The 18,936-nt window shown below is 41.4% G+C and overlaps 1 protein-coding gene across 3 annotated transcripts in view; it reads right to left on the bottom strand.

Moving 5' to 3' along the window:
- Positions 1-214: 214 nt before the first annotated feature.
- The window catches only part of ranbp2 (RAN binding protein 2), a 19,022-nt gene continuing 300 nt past the window's right edge, over positions 215-18,936 (bottom strand). The window contains exons 2-31 of one of the 3 annotated variants that reach the window (XM_079254152.1): positions 17,581-17,648; positions 17,377-17,488; positions 16,517-16,669; positions 16,055-16,285; positions 15,746-15,888; positions 15,291-15,486; positions 14,656-14,796; positions 14,260-14,419; positions 13,977-14,158; positions 13,466-13,662; positions 12,978-13,101; positions 12,222-12,383; positions 11,962-12,099; positions 11,482-11,613; positions 11,084-11,311; positions 10,910-10,993; positions 10,647-10,788; positions 10,431-10,525; positions 5,888-10,334; positions 5,427-5,504; positions 4,244-4,420; positions 3,850-3,936; positions 3,473-3,648; positions 3,138-3,350; positions 2,930-3,077; positions 2,537-2,626; positions 2,294-2,448; positions 1,931-2,204; positions 1,465-1,820; positions 215-1,263 (exon numbers count right to left, since the gene is read on the bottom strand). In XM_079254152.1, coding sequence (XP_079110278.1) covers positions 958-1,263; positions 1,465-1,820; positions 1,931-2,204; positions 2,294-2,448; positions 2,537-2,626; positions 2,930-3,077; positions 3,138-3,350; positions 3,473-3,648; positions 3,850-3,936; positions 4,244-4,420; positions 5,427-5,504; positions 5,888-10,334; positions 10,431-10,525; positions 10,647-10,788; positions 10,910-10,993; positions 11,084-11,311; positions 11,482-11,613; positions 11,962-12,099; positions 12,222-12,383; positions 12,978-13,101; positions 13,466-13,662; positions 13,977-14,158; positions 14,260-14,419; positions 14,656-14,796; positions 15,291-15,486; positions 15,746-15,888; positions 16,055-16,285; positions 16,517-16,669; positions 17,377-17,488; positions 17,581-17,648 — 9,195 coding nt within the window. In that variant the 3' untranslated portion in view covers positions 215-957. Of the gene's footprint in view, positions 1,264-1,464; positions 1,821-1,930; positions 2,205-2,293; positions 2,449-2,536; positions 2,627-2,929; positions 3,351-3,472; positions 3,649-3,849; positions 3,937-4,243; positions 4,421-5,426; positions 5,505-5,887; positions 10,335-10,430; positions 10,526-10,646; positions 10,789-10,909; positions 10,994-11,083; positions 11,312-11,481; positions 11,614-11,961; positions 12,100-12,221; positions 12,384-12,977; positions 13,102-13,465; positions 13,663-13,976; positions 14,159-14,259; positions 14,420-14,655; positions 14,797-15,290; positions 15,487-15,745; positions 15,889-16,054; positions 16,286-16,516; positions 16,670-17,376; positions 17,489-17,580; positions 17,649-18,936 lie in introns of all 3 variants that reach the window. The other 2 variants (XM_079254151.1, XM_079254153.1) reach the window with 2 other exon arrangements.

Genomic DNA, 18,936 nt, shown 5'->3' with positions numbered 1-18,936 from the left:
TTTTCTCCCATATTTTTAATGGGAGGGTATGAATAAATGTAAGGGTAGCTGTATACATTTTCCTCACCCCCTACAACAGCAGAAATTTTCATTTTTCATGACTTTAAATATGAGATGAAAGACATAAGACTATAACTACATTAGGTGAAATTGTAGTGTCTTCATGCATTTAGAAGTGATGTAACAGAAATGTGACAAAAGCTCAAACTGTACATTACTTGTAAAGCAACTTTATTTCTCAGCATATTTTGGTACAACAAGCACCATTTCAGTGTTTATTGTGATAATCTCAATCTATACATGTTAATGGATGTCTTCTGTAAAGGTCAAACTACAAGTGTAGTCATCTGGACACCCTTTTTCAAATGAGCAAACAACAAAGGGACTTCAGTATAAGAGGGCAGATATGAAGTCCTGTTATGTCCACTGCAAATACATAAAGAAAAAAAAATGAAGAGGGATGCCTTACAATAAAAATTGAACCAAAGGCAGCATTTTGGAAGGCAGGGGGCATGGTAGACAACCATTTGGTGCATTCAATTATAAAGCTTGCTTTTCAACTACATTTAAGACTCCTTCAAAGAAAGGGAAATATGACATTCCAGAGTGAAACTTACAGAGGACCAGCACATTCAAATAAAACACAAATGAAAACAAAAACATTAAAAAGTAGTTCATGTACAATTATACACAAAATCAACATCAGAAATTATTGACTGATGAGAGTGCAAAGGATACACAACACTTGCTCCAAAAGCAGCCTCACTTTGTTCTATACTGCTTCCTATCACAGGACCGCAAAATAATAGCAGATTCCGCGCAATTGGCAGCAAGTCTGAGTGATAGAGGGTCTGGACCTGTTTTCAGCTTCAATAGAAGGATGGATACTGCAAGTGGAACACATAATTATCTAAAATCCTGTGAGTTTTCCATTTCACCTAAACTGAGCAGTAAGAGCTACAACTGTCCACAGTCTGTGACGACCAGCTTCTTAGTGGGAGAGCCTCCCTTTGTGCCCAGCTCTCCCATCTGCTGCACCACATCCATGCCGTCTCGTACCCATCCGAAAGCCACATGTTTGAAGTCCAGGTGCTCTGCTTTCTTCAGGGTTATGAAGAACTGCGAGTTGTTTGTGTCACGGCCGCGGTTGGCCATCGAAAGGATCCCAGGACCTGTGTGCCGGACATCAAAGTTTTCATCTTCGAACGCGCTGCCGTAGATGGATCTGCCGCCTGTGCCATTGTTATTGGTGATGTCACCACCCTGAAATGCACGAGGCAAACACATTATCAACGGTACAGCTGCAAAGTGTATACATGTAAACCCACTTTGAAACACGCCTGTAACTTTGTATTGTCCAGAAAAGCAACAATACTCATTTCAACTGTGATATTTATTTTGTACTTTTGAGTAGTAATCTATAGATCTGCCCCAGCCCCACCCCCACCCAACAGACTCACTCACCTGACACATGAAATCTGGTATGACCCTGTGGAAGATGGAGTCCCGCAGCCCAAACCCTTTCTCCCCGGTGCAGAGAGCCCTAAAGTTCTCTGCTGTCTTAGGAACAATATGGGAGAAAAGCTCAATGGTGATGGTGCCCAGTGGCTGGTCATCAGCAGCCACTTTAAGGAACACCAGTGGGTTCGTTTCTCTGGAATGCTCCTGGACTCTGGACATCTGTGGTGACAAGACACATGAGGCATCGACGCTGGTTTGACCCATGCGGCTCTGACACTCGCAGAAGATCTTCTTGAACGATTCAGCGATCTCAGGGGTTTTGAATTTGGCCGCCAGCTGTTCCACAACTCCATCACCGTCTAGAGGAGGAAAAAAAAAAAACAACAACAGAGGAGCAGATGAGACCATCAGAAAGACATTGGTACACATGTAGAGAGAGTAAATAAGTAATATGTGAACAGATGTATACCTGAGTAATCGGTGGCAGTCCAGACGAGTGCGTTAGCCGAGGCGTTCATGGGTTTAAGCTCCATGGTGTGTGAGATTGTGTGGTTAGCGCACACCCTCAGTACCTGATCCCTTCTCATTAGGATTCGGTAGAAATGCTTGCTGGGGTGGAACAGGATTTTTATGTCACCGATGCCACGCTCTTTCCACTGGCTGAGATCACGGTCCCATCGATACAACTTGGTCCGCTCCTTAAACAGGATCTCCTCGTCTTCTTCTCCAGACTTAGTCTCCACCTGAAAGACACATAATGCTCGGAAGATGAGGTGCTGGTCCTCAAAACAGCCAATTATGAAAAGAAGAAATTAAAAAAGGGGCAAAGTACCTCAGGAAGCGATACTATTGGCTCAAAGTGGATGTCCTCATTGTTAGAAGTCTCCTCTTCATCACTTCCTTCCTCCGCACCGTTGTTTTTAGGTTCAGAGGACACAGCAGACCCAAATACCGTAGCTCCAGCATTTGCCCATGAGAAATCGGAGTCTAAATAAAGAATTGGAACATAAAATTACATTATTTCTGTTTAACTCATCAAAACAATAGTTTTAAGTAAAGCTGATTTAAGGCCAACCTTGCTTTCCAAATGCAAATCCCTCTGTGCTTTTGGCCAAGTCCGCAAAAGAAAATCCCGCAATGGAGCTGAAGCCAAAGGTGGAGGAGTCTGTAGCAATGGGAACAAAGACAATAGATCCGGAATAAATTCAGTCTGGTATGCATTGTCTCAGCGACATATGCAAATAGGCCAACAAAATGTATTATATTTTCAACAAGTCTAAAAAGGAAAATATATGATCTCTACCCCATGAATAAGTAAAAAGTAGAAAATATTACTGTAAAAGACCGACTTTGGACACCCGTTCTAAATTTATCAGACCCTGTCTGACTAATAGAACTGTTTCCTCAATCTAACAAATTCTGACCAAGACTGTAATTTCTGCCAAACCCAAGTTTTTGTTTTTTAAACCTTGACTGGCTGCGGCGGAGGCATCAGTCGAAGCCGAGGCATCAGTCGAAGCCGCGGCGGAGGCATCAGTCGAAGCCGCGGCGGAGGCATCAGTCGAAGCCGCGGCGGAGGCATCAGTCGAAGCCGAGGCATCAGTCGAAGCCGCGGCGGAGGCATCAGTCGAAGCCGCGGCATCAGTCGAAGCCGCGGCATCAGTCGAAGCCGCGGCATCTGTCACTGCGCTTACTTCCTGCTCTTGACTCTTCCTGGTCGACAGGTCAATAGGAGAGCTGCTGACGGGAGTTTCCCTGAGAGTCTCTGTTGGCTGGTCTGAAGTCTGCTCATCAACCTCTGTACTTCTGGGTGACAAGTCTGAGGCTGGAGTTCCTTGGTCTTCTGCTGGACTGCTTGCGGCCTCCTGGGCTGTGTTTAACTCAGCAACCTGACACAAATAAAACTTACATAACTCCTCGTTCCATTTAATCACATTCCTGTCAGTGAGATGTGCATGTCTGTAGAAATTATCTGCAGCAACTCAGCACTCTCAAGCGCTGTATGCCTTACCAGATCTTGTTGTGCTTTGCGGACTTCTGTCTCAAAGTCTTCAGGCTTGTCTTGGTCCGGGTCGCTGTCTGCAGTGCTCAGGCCACAGAAGAACGTATTAGGAAGCTGCAGGCTCTTTGCCTTCTCCTCCTCTTCTGGTGTTGGCTTCTTCTCCCATACAACCTGGCAGTCTAGCTCTGAATGCAGCACAGACAAGTTTAATGTGATAGAAGGACTAGGATGTGTGATGAGCATCACGTGCAGATGTGAATGATTTTTATGTACTTAGTTATGCTGAAAATGGAGCAAATTGCAATTTATTTAATCTAAAGATCATTTAAGGATTCTCAATGTGAGCTAAATAATGGATTTCAGGTGAGGAAGAGTTTGAGACTTGCCATCAGCACAAGCTGCAGCTGCAGCCGCAGGAGGATCAGGGTACAGCTTTCCATTTAAAGCTCTCACTGCTGACTCATAGCCTTCATCTGAAAGACCAAAACAAATTTCACATGTAATTCCTTTAAAAGCATTTGCTTGATGAAACTTAAAATGGATTCTGTCCTAAACACACTTTCACATATTTAGGAGCTTTTCATTGTGATGCTTAACTGCCAGAGTAAGAGACAACAGCAACCCATTTTGGTTAAATAAAACAAGCTAATGGCAAACTCATAAAACACGGCCCAACCATTTCTGAGACAATTAATCCAAGTTTAAAATGTAATGAGTTGAAAGTAAAACCCACAATGGTTATGACGCTTGAATGCTGAGTGTCACACCCTTTTGCCTTACCATCAGTTTCAGTGTCGCTGGTGTAGTCTGGTTCATTCTTGTAGCAGAAGAAGGTGAGAGGCAGCAAAAGTTTCCTTGCTAAAGCTGCCTGCTCGGCAGTGGGTTCCCTGATGTACACAACCTCTACCTCAGAGTCCTCGTTTGACCCTGAGCCACCTCCTCCTGCCTGAGGGGAACCTGATGATGGACAGAAGCAAAATAATTAAACAAGCAGCAAAGTATCAAGTAAATTTTGGCGTTTATAACCAAAAGGGTTAGAAACACTCGCACACAACAACAAAAAAAAATCTCATGCATGACGCAGCGAATAGCATGCATTGAAACAATCGTATTAAAAATTCTTTATAATACCTTTTTCCCCCCCTGATAGACCACACCACTTATTGTTGGACACATTAAAGAGCACAAATACCTGAGCTTCACCTCTAATTAGCCTTTGCTGATGTGCGAATCACTGGCAGAACTCTTACCAGGCAGGGAATTACATTTCATACTGTTGCTACACATCCAGCACTAAAATTGGCACCTGTGACGTTTGCATGGTGGATGCCTCTCTGAAAGAACAGCCTCCACTCTCAGCTCACCTTTCAGATGGCATTTAACTTTTACTGATGTGCCTCCTGCTGCTGTTCAAAACTCAAGTTTGAGCCATAAAAAAACTGCCAGGTCATTACAGAACGATAGTTGTCAGATTATCCCATATATTTAGGACAGGAGTGAATAGGAGTGAAAACTGTGGCCGCAAAACACAATTTATCTGCATTTCTATTAGAACAAAATGTTATTTTTCAGTACATGAAACTTTAAAAAGTGCCATCTAAATCTAAACAGATGACAAATGCAACACTGAATTACCAAAGCTACTCTAAAAGTACTTAAAAATATACAGAAAGCCAGATAGAAAGGCAAAATATATATATTCATGTTTTTCTTTTTGTCCATAAATCATATTAGTGCCATTTTATTGTTTCTAAAATATTCCCCTTATTATCAACAACACACGGAACATGCAACACATTAGCTCCACTGGTTTTAGCCACTCTGTGCATCCAGGTTATTATTATTAAATAATATATATATATATTTTTTAATTTATTTATTTTTTTTTTATCTAGCAGCAGTAGTAGGGGGCAGCCAGGTGACAGCTGAGAAGTGTTAACACACACTGCAGTAATTAGAGTACCTGCGGGATCAAATTGGATGGTGGAAGTGCTGGTCCAAAAAGCCATTGGGTTATCTTTGAAAAGCCTAAAATCCAGTCCTAAAGGATGATGGGTTGTTGGGTGAAGAGAAACTAATTGTGAGGCTGGTAAAGTCAGAAAAAAATGCCAAAATTGTTCAAATGTATGAATATTGTGACTGTGGCTTGACCCAGTACTGAGATCAATGCACTACAATGGCGAAACATTAACTTTCGATTTCTGCACATACTGTTAAAAGGTGCATATATACCTTGTGTATGAGCACACATACAGTGACATTTTAATACAAAGTCTGTTGTAATAAATAAGCTGGATCAGTGCTACAATGATGGAACAATAAGATGCAGAGGGAACAAGACAGACAAAATACATATAAAAATAGGCTGTAATATTCATGCCAGATAGGAAAAAATAAAATATTTTGCAGTTTTGGGCTTCTTACCTGTATTCATTTTGAATGCAGGAGCTGCGAGTGGACTCTTGGCAGGACCTCCCGACTCTTGGACTTTGACACCTGATACAGATGTTGAAGTTTCTGACGGAGATTTAGGAGTGCCAAAAATCTTCTGGACAGAGTCGGTGCCAAAGACAAACTTGGGAGGAGACACCACGTTCTTCAAGGGGTTGACTGGACTCTGGGGTCCAGCTGCAGATTGTCTGCTCTCAGCAGAGGCCTCTGTACGTTCCTTTGTCGTTTCCTCCAGAACAGCAATAGCCGCTTTCCCACATACAGCTGTGGCAGGGTCTGCAGAGCCTGCTGCTATGCTGTCTTGTGGCGCAGCGATTCGCAATGTCACCGGAGTCATAAGTTCCTCTTTGTCATGGGCAACCTTAGCCTCATCAAAGACTTGTTTGAATGCATTTGCAGTGTCCTGGAGCTTAAATCTCACAGCCAGTTGCTCAATGTGACCCTCCCTTTCTTCAGAGTAGTCTGTTGCACTCCAGACCCAGGCCTTCTCTGCGCCTTTCATCGGTTCCAGCCTCATAAATGCTGTAATCCAGTGGTTGGCACAGAGCTTTAATACTTGGTCTCTCCTCATGATTAGCCTCACCCGCTTGGTGTTGAAATTCTGCAAGATCTTGAGGTCTCCAATGCCCCTCTCCTTCCACTGCCCCAATTCCTTGTCATAGCGATACAGTTTGGCTCTGTGGCTGAAGACTACCTGTTCATTCTCCTCTCCTGTAGAAATCTCCACCAAATCAGGCAATGGGACCACAGGCTCAAAGTACTGTCCATCCCGCTCTTCGTCTTGGGTTGTGTCTTGCTCGTCATCAGTCCCTACTGAGGCTCTGCTCTGGTTAAGCTTAGAAGGAGACTTGGAGGGGCTGATGCCTGGTTGGAAACTGAAGCTGAACCCACTGGTGGATTCCCCAAAACGGAAAAGACTCTTTCTCAGTGGGCTGCTGGCAAGGGGGGACGCATAGACAGAAGAGTCAGCCGTGTCGTCTAAAGCTTCTTCTCTTAGGTCGTAGTTATCCCACTCCAAGGTGGGTCCAGTAGTTTCACCATGAGGCCTTATTACAAGGCTTGAAATGTCACCGGAGGTTGTGACGTCTCCTTGTGTGTCATCATCTTTGATCTTTGTTTTTTCGTCGGTCAAAAACGATTTCAGGTCTTTCAAACCAGATTTCATTTCCTCTGCTTTCTGGATGAGATGTGCTGTTCTGCCTGTGTCGACCAGCTTGTGAGGGGTTTGCAGGGGGATATCCAGGAGGAGTCTCTGACACTCCTCAAACTTCTCCTTAAACTCTTCAGCAAGCTCTGGGGTTTTAAATTTGGCAGCCAACTGTTCGAGGTTAGCGTCCCCATCAGAAAAGTCGTTGGCCATCCAAATCCAAGCTTTGTCTGACCCTGCTAGCGGTTTGAGATTCATAGTGGTAGTGATCCAGTGGTTTGCACACACCTTCAGAACTTGCTCTCTTCTCATCAGGACCCTTAGCCGCCCATTGGCATTGTTTTTCAGGAATTTTAGGATTCCCACACCGCGTTCTTTCCACTGACTGGTGCTGGAATCAAATCTGAACAGTTTGATGCGCTGGGCATACAGGACCTGTTCATCTTCCTCGCCAGTTACCAGCTCCACCTTCTCAGGCATTTGGACTACTGGTTCAAACTGGATGTCATCATTTTCTTCTGTTTTATACATCCCGTCATCTTCCTGTTCGCTTGAAGCTTCTGTCTTGGTGGGAGATGCTGAGAAAACTTGCTCTCCAGCCCCAGAAAAACCTTTGAATCCAGGGTCTTTCTGTCCAAACTGGAAGTTCCCTCCAGAGGATTTAGCCAAGTCTGCAAAACTGAAAGCATTGGGTTTTCCAGCAATTAATGGATTTTGATCCTGATCAATATGGCCCGTTGAAGTTGTCATCACATTTTCTTTCTCCTTGTGTTTGTCGGCAATGCTCTTAAGAAAGCTGGAGGCCAACCCTGATGGGGGTTCAGCATCAGATGAGCTAGAATCCTTTGCAGGGTCCTGAATGCCAAATTTGAAGCCACCAACTGGAGGGGGCATCGAGAATGGAAAGCCTGAAGAACTAGTTGTAGTTGCTGCAGACTGGGGAACTTCAAACTTAAAAGAGGAAGCAGAGTTTTCATCTTTGTTTTGACCAAACTTAAAAGTACTGCTGCCTCCAAAAGGCATTGAAAATCCAGTTGGAGCAGGCTGGCTTGATGAGCTCTTGGTTCCAAAGGTAAAACTGAAGGTGGAGGCTGAGGGAGCAGAACTGCATGTGCTTTTAGAATTGGGATTTGGGGTCTGACATGCTACACATTTGCTGGCAGAACCATCATTTCTCACAAGACAAGTGTCACAATCCCACTCTCCTTCCTTCTTGCCAAACATTGCCTCTAAAGAGGGATTCTCATTGGGAGCATTGCATGAAACACATCTGGTTGCAGACACTTCATTTCTAACCAGGCACATATTGCAGTCCCACTGACCCCCTTTCTCAGAAGAATCAGTCCTAAATCCTGGCGCTGCTGATAAATTTGGTTTTACTTGGGCCCCATCTTTTGATTTTGCAGCAGGGTTTCGACTTTTACAGGCAACACAATTATCAGCAGATGCTTCATTTCTCACTTCACACACATCACAGTCCCACTGTCCGGGCTTCTTGCTAAACAGTGCACCAAACCCAGAATCAGCGGTAGAAACAGAGGGCTGTGTTGTTGGCGCATCTACAGCTGGTGGCGCTTTTTGTGTGACAGTGGCTTTATTTGCAGTTTTAAGAGTTTTACAAGAAACACAACTGTCTGCAGAGGCCTCGTTTTTTGCAAAACACTTGTAACAGTCCCACTGTCCAGGTTTTTTAGCAGACTGTGACCCGAAGCTAAAACTAAATGCACTTGTTGCTGTGTCTGCAGGTTTTGAGGAGCTGACACCAAATGTAAATGTGGAGGGTACAGAAGCTCCAAAAGCACCAAAACCAGTAAATGTCGAACCAGAACTGCTCGGTTTTGGCAAATCGGTACCAAACTTGAAAGTAAATGGACTAGTTTTGGTTTCAGGAGTTGCCTGAAGGTCTGGTTTTGATGAAGATTGGGGATTAGGGGATTGACATGCAACACATTTCATATGTGCGGGTTTATTTCTCACACAGCACACAGTGCACTCCCATTCCCCTTCTTTAAGTGCAAACTGGGCTGCAAGTGATTCTGAATCTTTTGAACTCTCCTCTTTCCTTTCTTGCTGAGTGTGTTTTTCTGGGGATCTGGTTGCTACTTTCTGGGCTTCCTCAAACTTAGCTTTAAATAGAGATGCTTCATCCACCGTTTTAAAGCGAATGGCCAGTTGCTCAGGCTTCGGCTCTTCATCGGCATAATCGATAGCATTCCATACCCAGGATTTGTCAGAGCCAGCATTTGGTTTCAGGAACATATCAGCAGTGATGTAATGGTTTGCACAGATCTTAAGGACTTGTTCTCTTCTCATCAAGAGGCGGACCTTCCCTTTTGTGTTGTGTTTCAGGATTTTAATATTGCCAATGCCTCTTTCTTTCCACTCTTTTGTCTCTGCATCAAATCTATATAACTTTGCTCTGTTGCAAAACATTTCCTCCTCCTCTTCCTCACCCGTTTTCACGTCTACCTTATCAGGAAGAGGTACAATGGGTTCAAAGTGGGGCCCATCTTCATCTTCCTCAGGGTGCGTGCTGTCATTGTCGCTCTCCACAGCTCTTTCCTGCTCTGCTGTAGGCGGGGCAAAACCGAACACAGGTTTGCATACCTCCCCAAAAACATTCACACCGGCTGTGTTCTGTGCACTATCAGCAAATGAGAAGCTTGTCATATTTTGTTTGCCAAAAGTGAAGATGTTTGATTGGCTGGGAAGTTGCTCCTGGGCTGGGGGTTTCTCTGGAACAGCATCTGTCTTTGTGGGAAAGTCTGATGTGAGTAAACCAAGCAAGCTTTCACTGTGTTTGGCTTGAGAAGCAGAGAAAGTGAAATCTCCATCATTGGATTTGAAGTTAGAATTGAATTTAAAAGCGGTCGAAGGTGTGGACTGGGCAGCAGCTCCTGCACCAAAACTTGGCAACCTGGGGACTTCGGCATGAGCCTGCTGGTTGAAAGAGAGCTTCCCAAAGTCTACAGGCTTCCCCTCGACACTCTTTGGTGGCTGAACAGGGACTACAGGTGGCTTCGTAAAGTAGCCAGGCTCAGGCAGAGAAGGGTTGGTGGTCTGTTGGGTAACACTCTGGCCATAATATTCTTCACTATATGGCGAAAGCACACTCGTGGCTGGGGACTCAAATCGGAGGGGAGCACCAAACACTTGTTCTTGTGGTGGATAGATGCAGGTTGGGGCTGCCTGTAGTGGTGGTGTGTGAGTGGGCTGCTGGTAGGCATACATATGTTGCTGAGGTGGCATACGGTTCACACCATACATTGGGGCCTAGGTGAACAAAAAATAATAATTAAAAAAAGAAAAGAAAAAAAAAGTAAAAATCACTTTATATATTTTGTTTAAGTTAATAATAAATATAAATACCTTGGTGGGGGTTACATTTGCTGCTGTGTGTAAGAGGTATTGAGAGTTATAAGCAGGAGACTGGTTGTAGTAAAGAGAGGACCCTGTTGTGGCAACTTGAGATTAAAAAAAAAAAAAAGAAAAGAAAAAAAAAAAAAAAAAAAGAAAAAAAATTAAAACTCAAACTGATGAAAATATAAATGTTTAAAACATTTTAGACCCATGTAACACACTGACCTGTTAGGGGAGCTCCATGGTAGGACTGGACTGGGGTAAAGGGTTCCTGCAGTCCCTCGGCCCTGTAGCTTTCTCCATACATTTTGTGATGAGGAGACCCTCCATTTGCCGATGTGTTATGTTTCAGATCGTGAACCTCGTTCTACAAAAAGATTTACGTTGTGAGCAAATAAAGTAACAGTGGTTAAGAGTCTATTCATGTTCAGCCTTCTTTGACAATGAAGGTAAAAATCTTATAAAAAAAAATAAAATCAGATTCTGACCTTCAGGGCTTCAACTTGCTGACACAACATCTGAAGAAGACTTTTCTGATCTTCAACCCAGTGGGGGGGTGTTTTTGGAGATATCTGAAGAACGAATTATGCAACATCACTTATCTTTGTGGACAATCAAAATCAGTGAAAAATACAATGAAAATCAATTAAATGAGCAATTACCAGTCTTTTGGAAGGAGAGATTATGCTTTTGTTGGGAGAAGGAGTAGAAAACTTAATGTGGGATATGGTTGCACTGGTTTCTGTCAAATGAGCAGGACTGGAGTGAGCAGGCCTTCTTTGATGCTCCAACTCCATCTCATCATCTTCATCGATGTCCTCCCCACTCAACCCCAGCTGCTGGTTTACATCATTCAGAAGGTCCACAACTTCCTCCATGGAAACAGGCAGCTGAGACACAAAAAGGAGAAAATGACTACGGAGCTCAAACCAACACTTTAATGTGTGAGGAGAGGGGAAAAAAAAAAAAACCCAAAACCATTAATCAGGCTTATATTCTGAAAATGTACAATATCTCCTTCCTTCCTTTAGAGCTTGTACTGTTCAAAATTTGGACTCACTTTTTCAATATCATCTGCATTGGCATTGTAGATCTTTGACAGATAGGTCCTGAACTTTCTCCGAAAAGTTATACACCTGTCTTGGGTTTCCTCAACCCCATTGCTGGCCTCTTCTGACAAGCGCTGGTAGATCTGCCGGGGAAAGAAACACATGGAGGCTGGTCAAGATGAGCAAGTTAAACATCAGTGTTTCTTAAAATTAAAACATTTTCTGGTCTAGAAGTGATTTTCATACACTGGAAAATAACAACCTTGTAAGTTTTATTTGGAGTAACTAATGAAATATTTACAGGTTCTAGCAAATTCAAAAATAAAAGTTGTCAAGTGGTGTGAGGTACTTCATCATCAGTCATAACAGAAATGCAATCCCTTCCCAAATACACCACCAGCTCTATACGAAACAGCACTGACAAAAAAAGCCACTATAAAAGATTTGGTAGGAATAAGTGTGTCTTATCTGGTTATATTTTGGTCATTTACCTGTGCTAAATGCCAAATGGACGACATGTTATTGATGCTTTCCAAGGTGGCAATCGCCTCCTCTGTTCTACCTTCAATGTCCAGGTGAACAGCATATGCTATTTTTGCTTCTTCTTCATAACGTTTCACAGAAGATATCTAGAAAAGCAACACAAACACACAATTTTCAAGGCACCATGATAAAGACAAGACATGACTTGATTTGTCACTACTTGCATCCAAAATATCACTTGTAGAGAAAACATGATTAAAGTAGTAACCTGAATATCCTTAGAATTAAAGTGTTTGAAAAGAGGCTCAAGGGGTTCAGGTATGCTGCGTCTGTTTTTGATTTTCTCCAAGAAGGGGAGAACAACTCTCCAGTAGTGTACACTGCGGCCGATGTACTCCTTCTGGTCGTAGTAGGAGTTCACCCCATCACCCTGTGTTATTAAACATACATACAAATGCATGCAGATGTCAGAGAGGAGAGCATGTTTATGATATACAGCATCCATTTGGCACCAGCCATTTCTTCGACTGTTAAAAATCATACCATTAATACAAAGCATGGTTAAGGAGGAAACACGTGGCTGTTCGGACACTACACTTAAAACATAATCCTGCTTGACAGCTGCAGACTGAGAGACAGATAGGAGCAGCTGTGAAGAAACAAGTATTTGGCAAAGTTTCTACATAGTTGTAGTTGACTGTCAGAGTGGAAAAGACTGTCAGCTTCGTAAATAATGGACTACCTGGCTGAGTAAGTAAAGATTCAAAGTGACGATAGATAACTGTTCTAAGGATGTTCATGTGGTAAATTTCTCTTAACTTGATGCACTGGTCAACTTTTATTTCTGACAGAGCTACAATGTTATAATATCAGTATCAAAAATGGTTATCAGGCTCTGAGCCCCAACCTCCAGTTGACAAACCCTTTGTTCGCTCTTTCTGGGAACTTAACAAGATTGTGTAAACTGTATATACAAGAGTGTGTTTGTGTGTGTGTGTGTGTGTGTGAGTGTGTGGGTGTATACCGTTTGGCTGAGACACTGAGCCCAGTGAATTGCCAGTGCAGGTTGAAGCCCATGTTTCTCTCCGGCCCTCAGAGTGCTTAACCCATGTTGCACAATCATCCGCAGCTTGGCTGATGTGCCTGGACTGGAACAGGATCCAAAGACAAGACTTTTAGGTAAATAATGGATCAACAAACATAAATTATAGTTGATTGTTCTTCTAAAATATGAAGTTTATTGCCACATCTGTCTTTTTAAATGGCTTTTTGGGATACATTCACAATGAGGTTAAATGTGGTTCTCTTCTAGCATCTACAAGCATGAAGGCTGCAAAGGATTTTTGCTGCTTTCTTAGGTTTGAGACAAATGACCGATCTCTCACTGGGTAAAGTTTTAAATGCATAATCATTTAATGTTTTAGCAGTTCACTAGTTATCTTGAATCTTTCAGGAGCTGAATACACCACATATTTTATCTTTGAGTCCCGCCTTAGCACCACTGACACTCACGCTGCTCGTTTGTGAATGAGGCTGTAGATGGCATCCCACAAATCCCTCTGTCTTTCGGTGGTTAACAGGCGGAGCAGGGGAAGAGGAAGGCAGCGGGGCTCAAAGAGCAGCTGATGTTGCTGGTTCATGCTGCTGCTAATCTTTGCCGTCTCCTGGAGCTGACAGTGGCCACAGAACACCACACCATACAAAAACACCTGGATGGATCCAACCAGACAAAAGGTAAACATTTGTAGAGAAATTCAGAGCAACTACACATTTTGAGCAGTTATTTAAATGTTCATTCATAAACCTTCAGTAAAGAATAATATTTTTAATCACCTCCAGACAAAATATTAAACTTCAATGTTTATTTCTTGTTGTTTTATAGTGGGGTTTTATAAGATGCAGAGTATTATGCAATTACCATAATTTAATAAATTACAATAAACAATAATAACAGTACCTACCAAACAACAAGCCAAGTTTGGCTGTCCCCCAACAAACCAACACCAGTATGATGCCAACTTACCTCTAGGTCCAGCAGACAGATTGATTCAGGTGCATTGGTGTCTAGCTTGGATGTTTCCAGTGTTAGCCTTGGAAAAAGCTGCTGTAGCCAGTTCCGCATGGGTGGTCTTTGGCCCAGGAGAGTCCACTGCAGCCCCAGCCAACTCAGATGTTGCAGATCACCACTGTGCAACAGGATGGAGCCTAGAGAGGATACAGCAAAGTTGTTGCAGTAAGAAAAAGTAGTTTCTTCTGGCTACCTTTAGTACTTAAGGTAATTTTATTATTACTATTAAGTTTTGTACCAGTGTCCCATTTGGCCAGATGAGAGAGCTCTGGAGCCATAGAGCTAATGGAACGAATGTCATCATTGGCAATAAAAGAGGATCCGGCTGAGGCTTGTGGACCCAATAGGAGTTCAAACAGAGAGTCCTGACCACTGCGGTTCCCAAATGCTTCCACTACCTACGCATGCACAAAAAAAAAAAAAAAAAAGTCATGATGTCAGTTTCCACAAATATAATCAGTGTAATTCTCACAATAAGACCACCCATCATCTTGCACATTTCAAAATGAACTAAAAATCAGTTTATGACAGTGCCCTAATACACTTTATATGTCAATTCTTTAAAAAAAAAAAAAAAAAAAAAAAAAAAAAAAATCACAAGCTTAATTTAGCCAAATCAGAAACAGATACTGACCTCTCTGATTAAAGCGGCAGAATCAGTGCTCAGGTTGAACAACATGTGTCCAGCCTGACTCTGTCGGTCATTGGCCAGCAGCTCCAGAAGCTGTGGGGCTGACTGGTCTCTTTTGGTCACTTTTGCCTTTGGTCTGGGTACCTAATAAAATGACAAGAAAAAAATCACCCTAAATGCAGAGCTCTTTATTTGCAAAAAGGAAATTAGTAATAAAACAAATAAATTGATGATAAAATGGAATGAGTGAGGTGCAGCTTTCAACACTTTTAAATGAAGACCTCAGCTTTTGTTTTACATTGAAAGCAACAACATGGATGAGCTCTGAGTTACATGAGGCACTGCATATAACTTAGGACCTAAGTCAATAACTAAAATAAAGAAGTAGATATACAAAGAAAAACTTGTGAATTTAAACAGAGCAAACATGGAATGATATGAAATCTATAAACTTCTGTATCAACATGAAAAAATTAAATGAAGAGAGACAAAAACTATGAGAGGAAAAAATGATTAATCTGCAACACTTCCTGTTTTACTCTCAGCATTAGGATTTGACAAATGAATCTGCCAACTGTCTCTTTTCCACTCGATCAGCTGGGTGAACTGATCACCTAATGTCAGCTGTGTGTTAGTACCTGATATGCCAGCAGGTAGCACAGTGCAGCCAGGTCAATAATGGCCCTCCAGGTCTGCTGCCTATCCTGAGCCAGCTTTAACAGCAGTGTTGCAGCATGCAGGTAGAGGTGACCTCTCATCTCCACAAAAACTTCATAAAGATCATCTGGGTGACGGCCAGCGATGCTGCTCAGGGTCTGCATAGCTTGGTCAAAACTGCATATGAAATTTAAAAAACAAAACAAAAGAAAAACAAAAGCAACTTAGATAAAAGTTTCCTACAGCGGGGAAAATGCATGTGCCAAACTAAAGCATGAATAAAATAAATAAAAACGGATGAAAAGGTAAAAGGCACAAAAAAATAATGAACACATCTTTTGACGAGTCTCATGGACTCGTAGCAGAAAAGACTTCGTTTCGTGCATGCAACTGTTTTGTAGAGTATATGAAAACTCTAGCATTAAACCTGACCTACCCTCTGAGTGCATTAAGGCTTGGCTGCACACTGCTCTCAGACAGTGTGAGCCTCAGCAAGCTACAATGTGCCAGCAGCACTTCTCTCTGGAGACGACGAAACATCTTCTCATTGCTAGAGACGTTAGGCTGAGACAGATACTCCTGAAACAAAGAATCACAGATTCTTGAGACTTCCTTTAAAATCAAACTGATAACTTTGAATAACAAAAACTAATTAAACAAGACAGAAACATTTCAGTAAAAGATATTCTAACAAACTGAATATTGCTGCAATGCTAAACAAAAAACATAAAGAACCTATCCTGACCTGCAGAGTGTGCAGCACCACAGTGTACCAGTCCAGACTGCTGCGCAGCAGGCCCCTTTTCTCAGCAGCCAGGCAGTGTTTAACAGCCTCTTCCAGCCGGCCATCCTGACAGAACAGCTGAACCAACTTAACGTTTACATGGGCGTCATCTGGCCGTGCTGCAAGCTCGGCCTGGAGGAGATCGAACAACTGGTTCCAGCCCTGCTGACCCTGACAGCTCAACAGTCGTTCCTGTGTGCAGAGGGACAGATACACGAGTCAGCGTGGCATTCACATTTAATTAGCATCCATGTCCTTCATGGACTGTACACATAACCGATAGAAACGTTTAAGATGATGATTATTGGAATTTAAAGATTTGGATGAAGGTACAGGTTAAAGTTGTACTGAATAAATTCAGATGACATTATTTGAGATGTAAGAAAAATAAAAAAAAATTTTAAAAAAAAACAGGACACTTGCCTTTAGGTTGAAGATTGCTGGGCTCCCAGGCCATAGCTTTGCAGCTTTCTCCACCCAAAACTCTGCTCTGCTGTCAGACTCTCTCTTACTAACAAGTAACTCAGCTACCTTCAGAACCAGGTCTCTCTGTGCTGGGTTTAAGTCCACTGAACGCTACATAAACATAGGCATGAGAAATATTAGCCAAAAAAAAAAAAAAAAAAAAAAACCCACACCTTAAGTTAAAGTATGTAAAGATAAAGTAAAGCACATGTTAGATGAAAATGCCAGCCTTAATACAAGCTCCAAAAACCTACAACTCTTGAGTTTAAATTTCTGTGACATACAAGGTCTAAAAGTAGCTTACCGTGTTAAGAAGAAAACTAATAAAAAATAGTTTTCCCCTTAAAATTTCTTTTTGGATGCTCTAAGGTTTATGCTGCTATGACAATAAATATGACAAGAGTGCTCCAGGAGGATTTGTGATGGCACTTTCTAAAGCAGCTTTAGTTGTCTTTTGTTTACAGGACTATCTTATCTGCCACAAAAAACAGAGTTTCCAGCATTCTTCTCATCCATGTTGGGTCAATAATATAAGTTTACTGGGTGAACATTGAATCAGAACAAAGGATTGTTTTGACACTTTACTTCATATTTAATAGCCCAAAACTAGGAACTAATGGATGCAAAAATAACAGGAAATCTTCTTGTTTTATTTTGAAGAATGTGCAAAAAGTATGTATAAATAAAGTCAGTGTACTTTTCAGGAAATCTCATTGATGCATGTTTTCCACTATCTTTCTCAGACCATGAATGAATGCTTTGCTTACTACAGACATGCCTATTAGAACAAATAAAAAAATGTGACATTATGCTTTTACCTTGAAACATCCAACAGCCTTGTTGATGTCTCCTTCTCTCTCATAGAGCTGTCCAAGGAATTTATGGGCTTTGGGATCCCTCTCCTGCACTTTGAGATACTCTGATACATGTCTAGGAAAAGCATTAAACATGCAACATTACAGTCCATATGAAATGGGATGGCTGTAGTAATGTGGTCAAAAATAAAGAAGTCAGATATTTACCTTTTTGCAAGTTCATATTCTTTTGCTTCAAAGTACAATTTAGCAAATAGAAATCCTTTGACTGGCTTCTGTGAAAAGAATACAAATCACTGGGTATGTATGTATGTGTATATACAGTTGTGCTCATATGTGCTCATACCCTTTCATAAAAGAAAAGGCTGAATTTACAACAGTCACTCAAATAACTGGAGACTTAAAAAGGAACAACTAAAAATTTGCCAAAAATATAATTTAGTAAGATAAGACACTTTTTTTTTGTTTTAATAGAGTTGAAGAAAGAAACAAAAAAAAAAAAAAAACAAATAAATTGGTCCTGGACAAATTAGAGTACTTTTCTGTTGAACAGAGGGACAAAATACCTACAGAAGTCTGACTAAGAGGAACAGAAAACACCTGACTGTAGCAGAAACATTAAAGGATTGTTCAACAAAATATTAGTTTATGAATAATGTAATATGTAATAAATTATCGTATTTGTTTGCGTTTTAAAAAAAATATTTATGTTGAATCAGAATTAGAAAATATAATGATTTTCATCATTTTTTTTTTTTTAAATGTATTATTACTTTAGTCAATTTCAGCTCATTTTACAGGCAGCTGTTTTTTCCCCTTCTTTAATGAAAGGGTATGAATAAGAGCACAACTGTATGTGTATGTGTGTATATATATATATATATATATATATATATATATATATATATATATATATACTTTGAAATTAGTAGTTGACAGTTCACCTCGGCACAGAGAGGAACTGTGTTAAATAACTACAAATTTGTTTTAGATACAGTTTTGGATGTTGGGATGATTATCTGAATGGATTTCCATTGCAACACAACGCACACAGTGACGCATTAATCGTGTTTATTAACGCATTATCAATATAATTACTATTTGATCATATGATCCTATATGAAGCAATATCTTTATCAGTTAAGCTAAACGTTGATCGCGTGATTACCGTTGGGTTTGGTCTGAATGGCTCATCAGTTTTATAATGTACCGATTTGTTTTGGTTTATAAACAATGAATAACTAACGTCACACTAAACGCATACTTTTGGAGCTTTTAACGCGCATTTTCATTAAGGTGTACGGTCATTTTTTTTCCCTTCCTAAATATTAAAGATTACGACGAGGATAAGTGGTGTAGCAGTAGTTATCTGAGCCATGGCTAACTAGCTAGCGCTCATTTAACAAACCGCGCATTTCTAAGCGTGAAGGGAAGGACACAACCTGGCGTCATAAAGCCGGTTAAGCTAGTGGCCGCACGGCTAGCCCGGGACGGGAAACAGGCTACACCGAAGGCCATATTTAAGCAACCTGATTTCACACAACCTTAATTTAACCTACAACT

The sequence above is a fragment of the Telmatherina bonti genome (assembly GCF_933228915.1).
Source record: "Telmatherina bonti genome assembly, chromosome: 15".
NCBI classification, from domain to species: domain Eukaryota; kingdom Metazoa; phylum Chordata; class Actinopteri; order Atheriniformes; family Telmatherinidae; genus Telmatherina; species Telmatherina bonti.
This window is presented reverse-complemented; position numbering and strand designations above follow the sequence as displayed.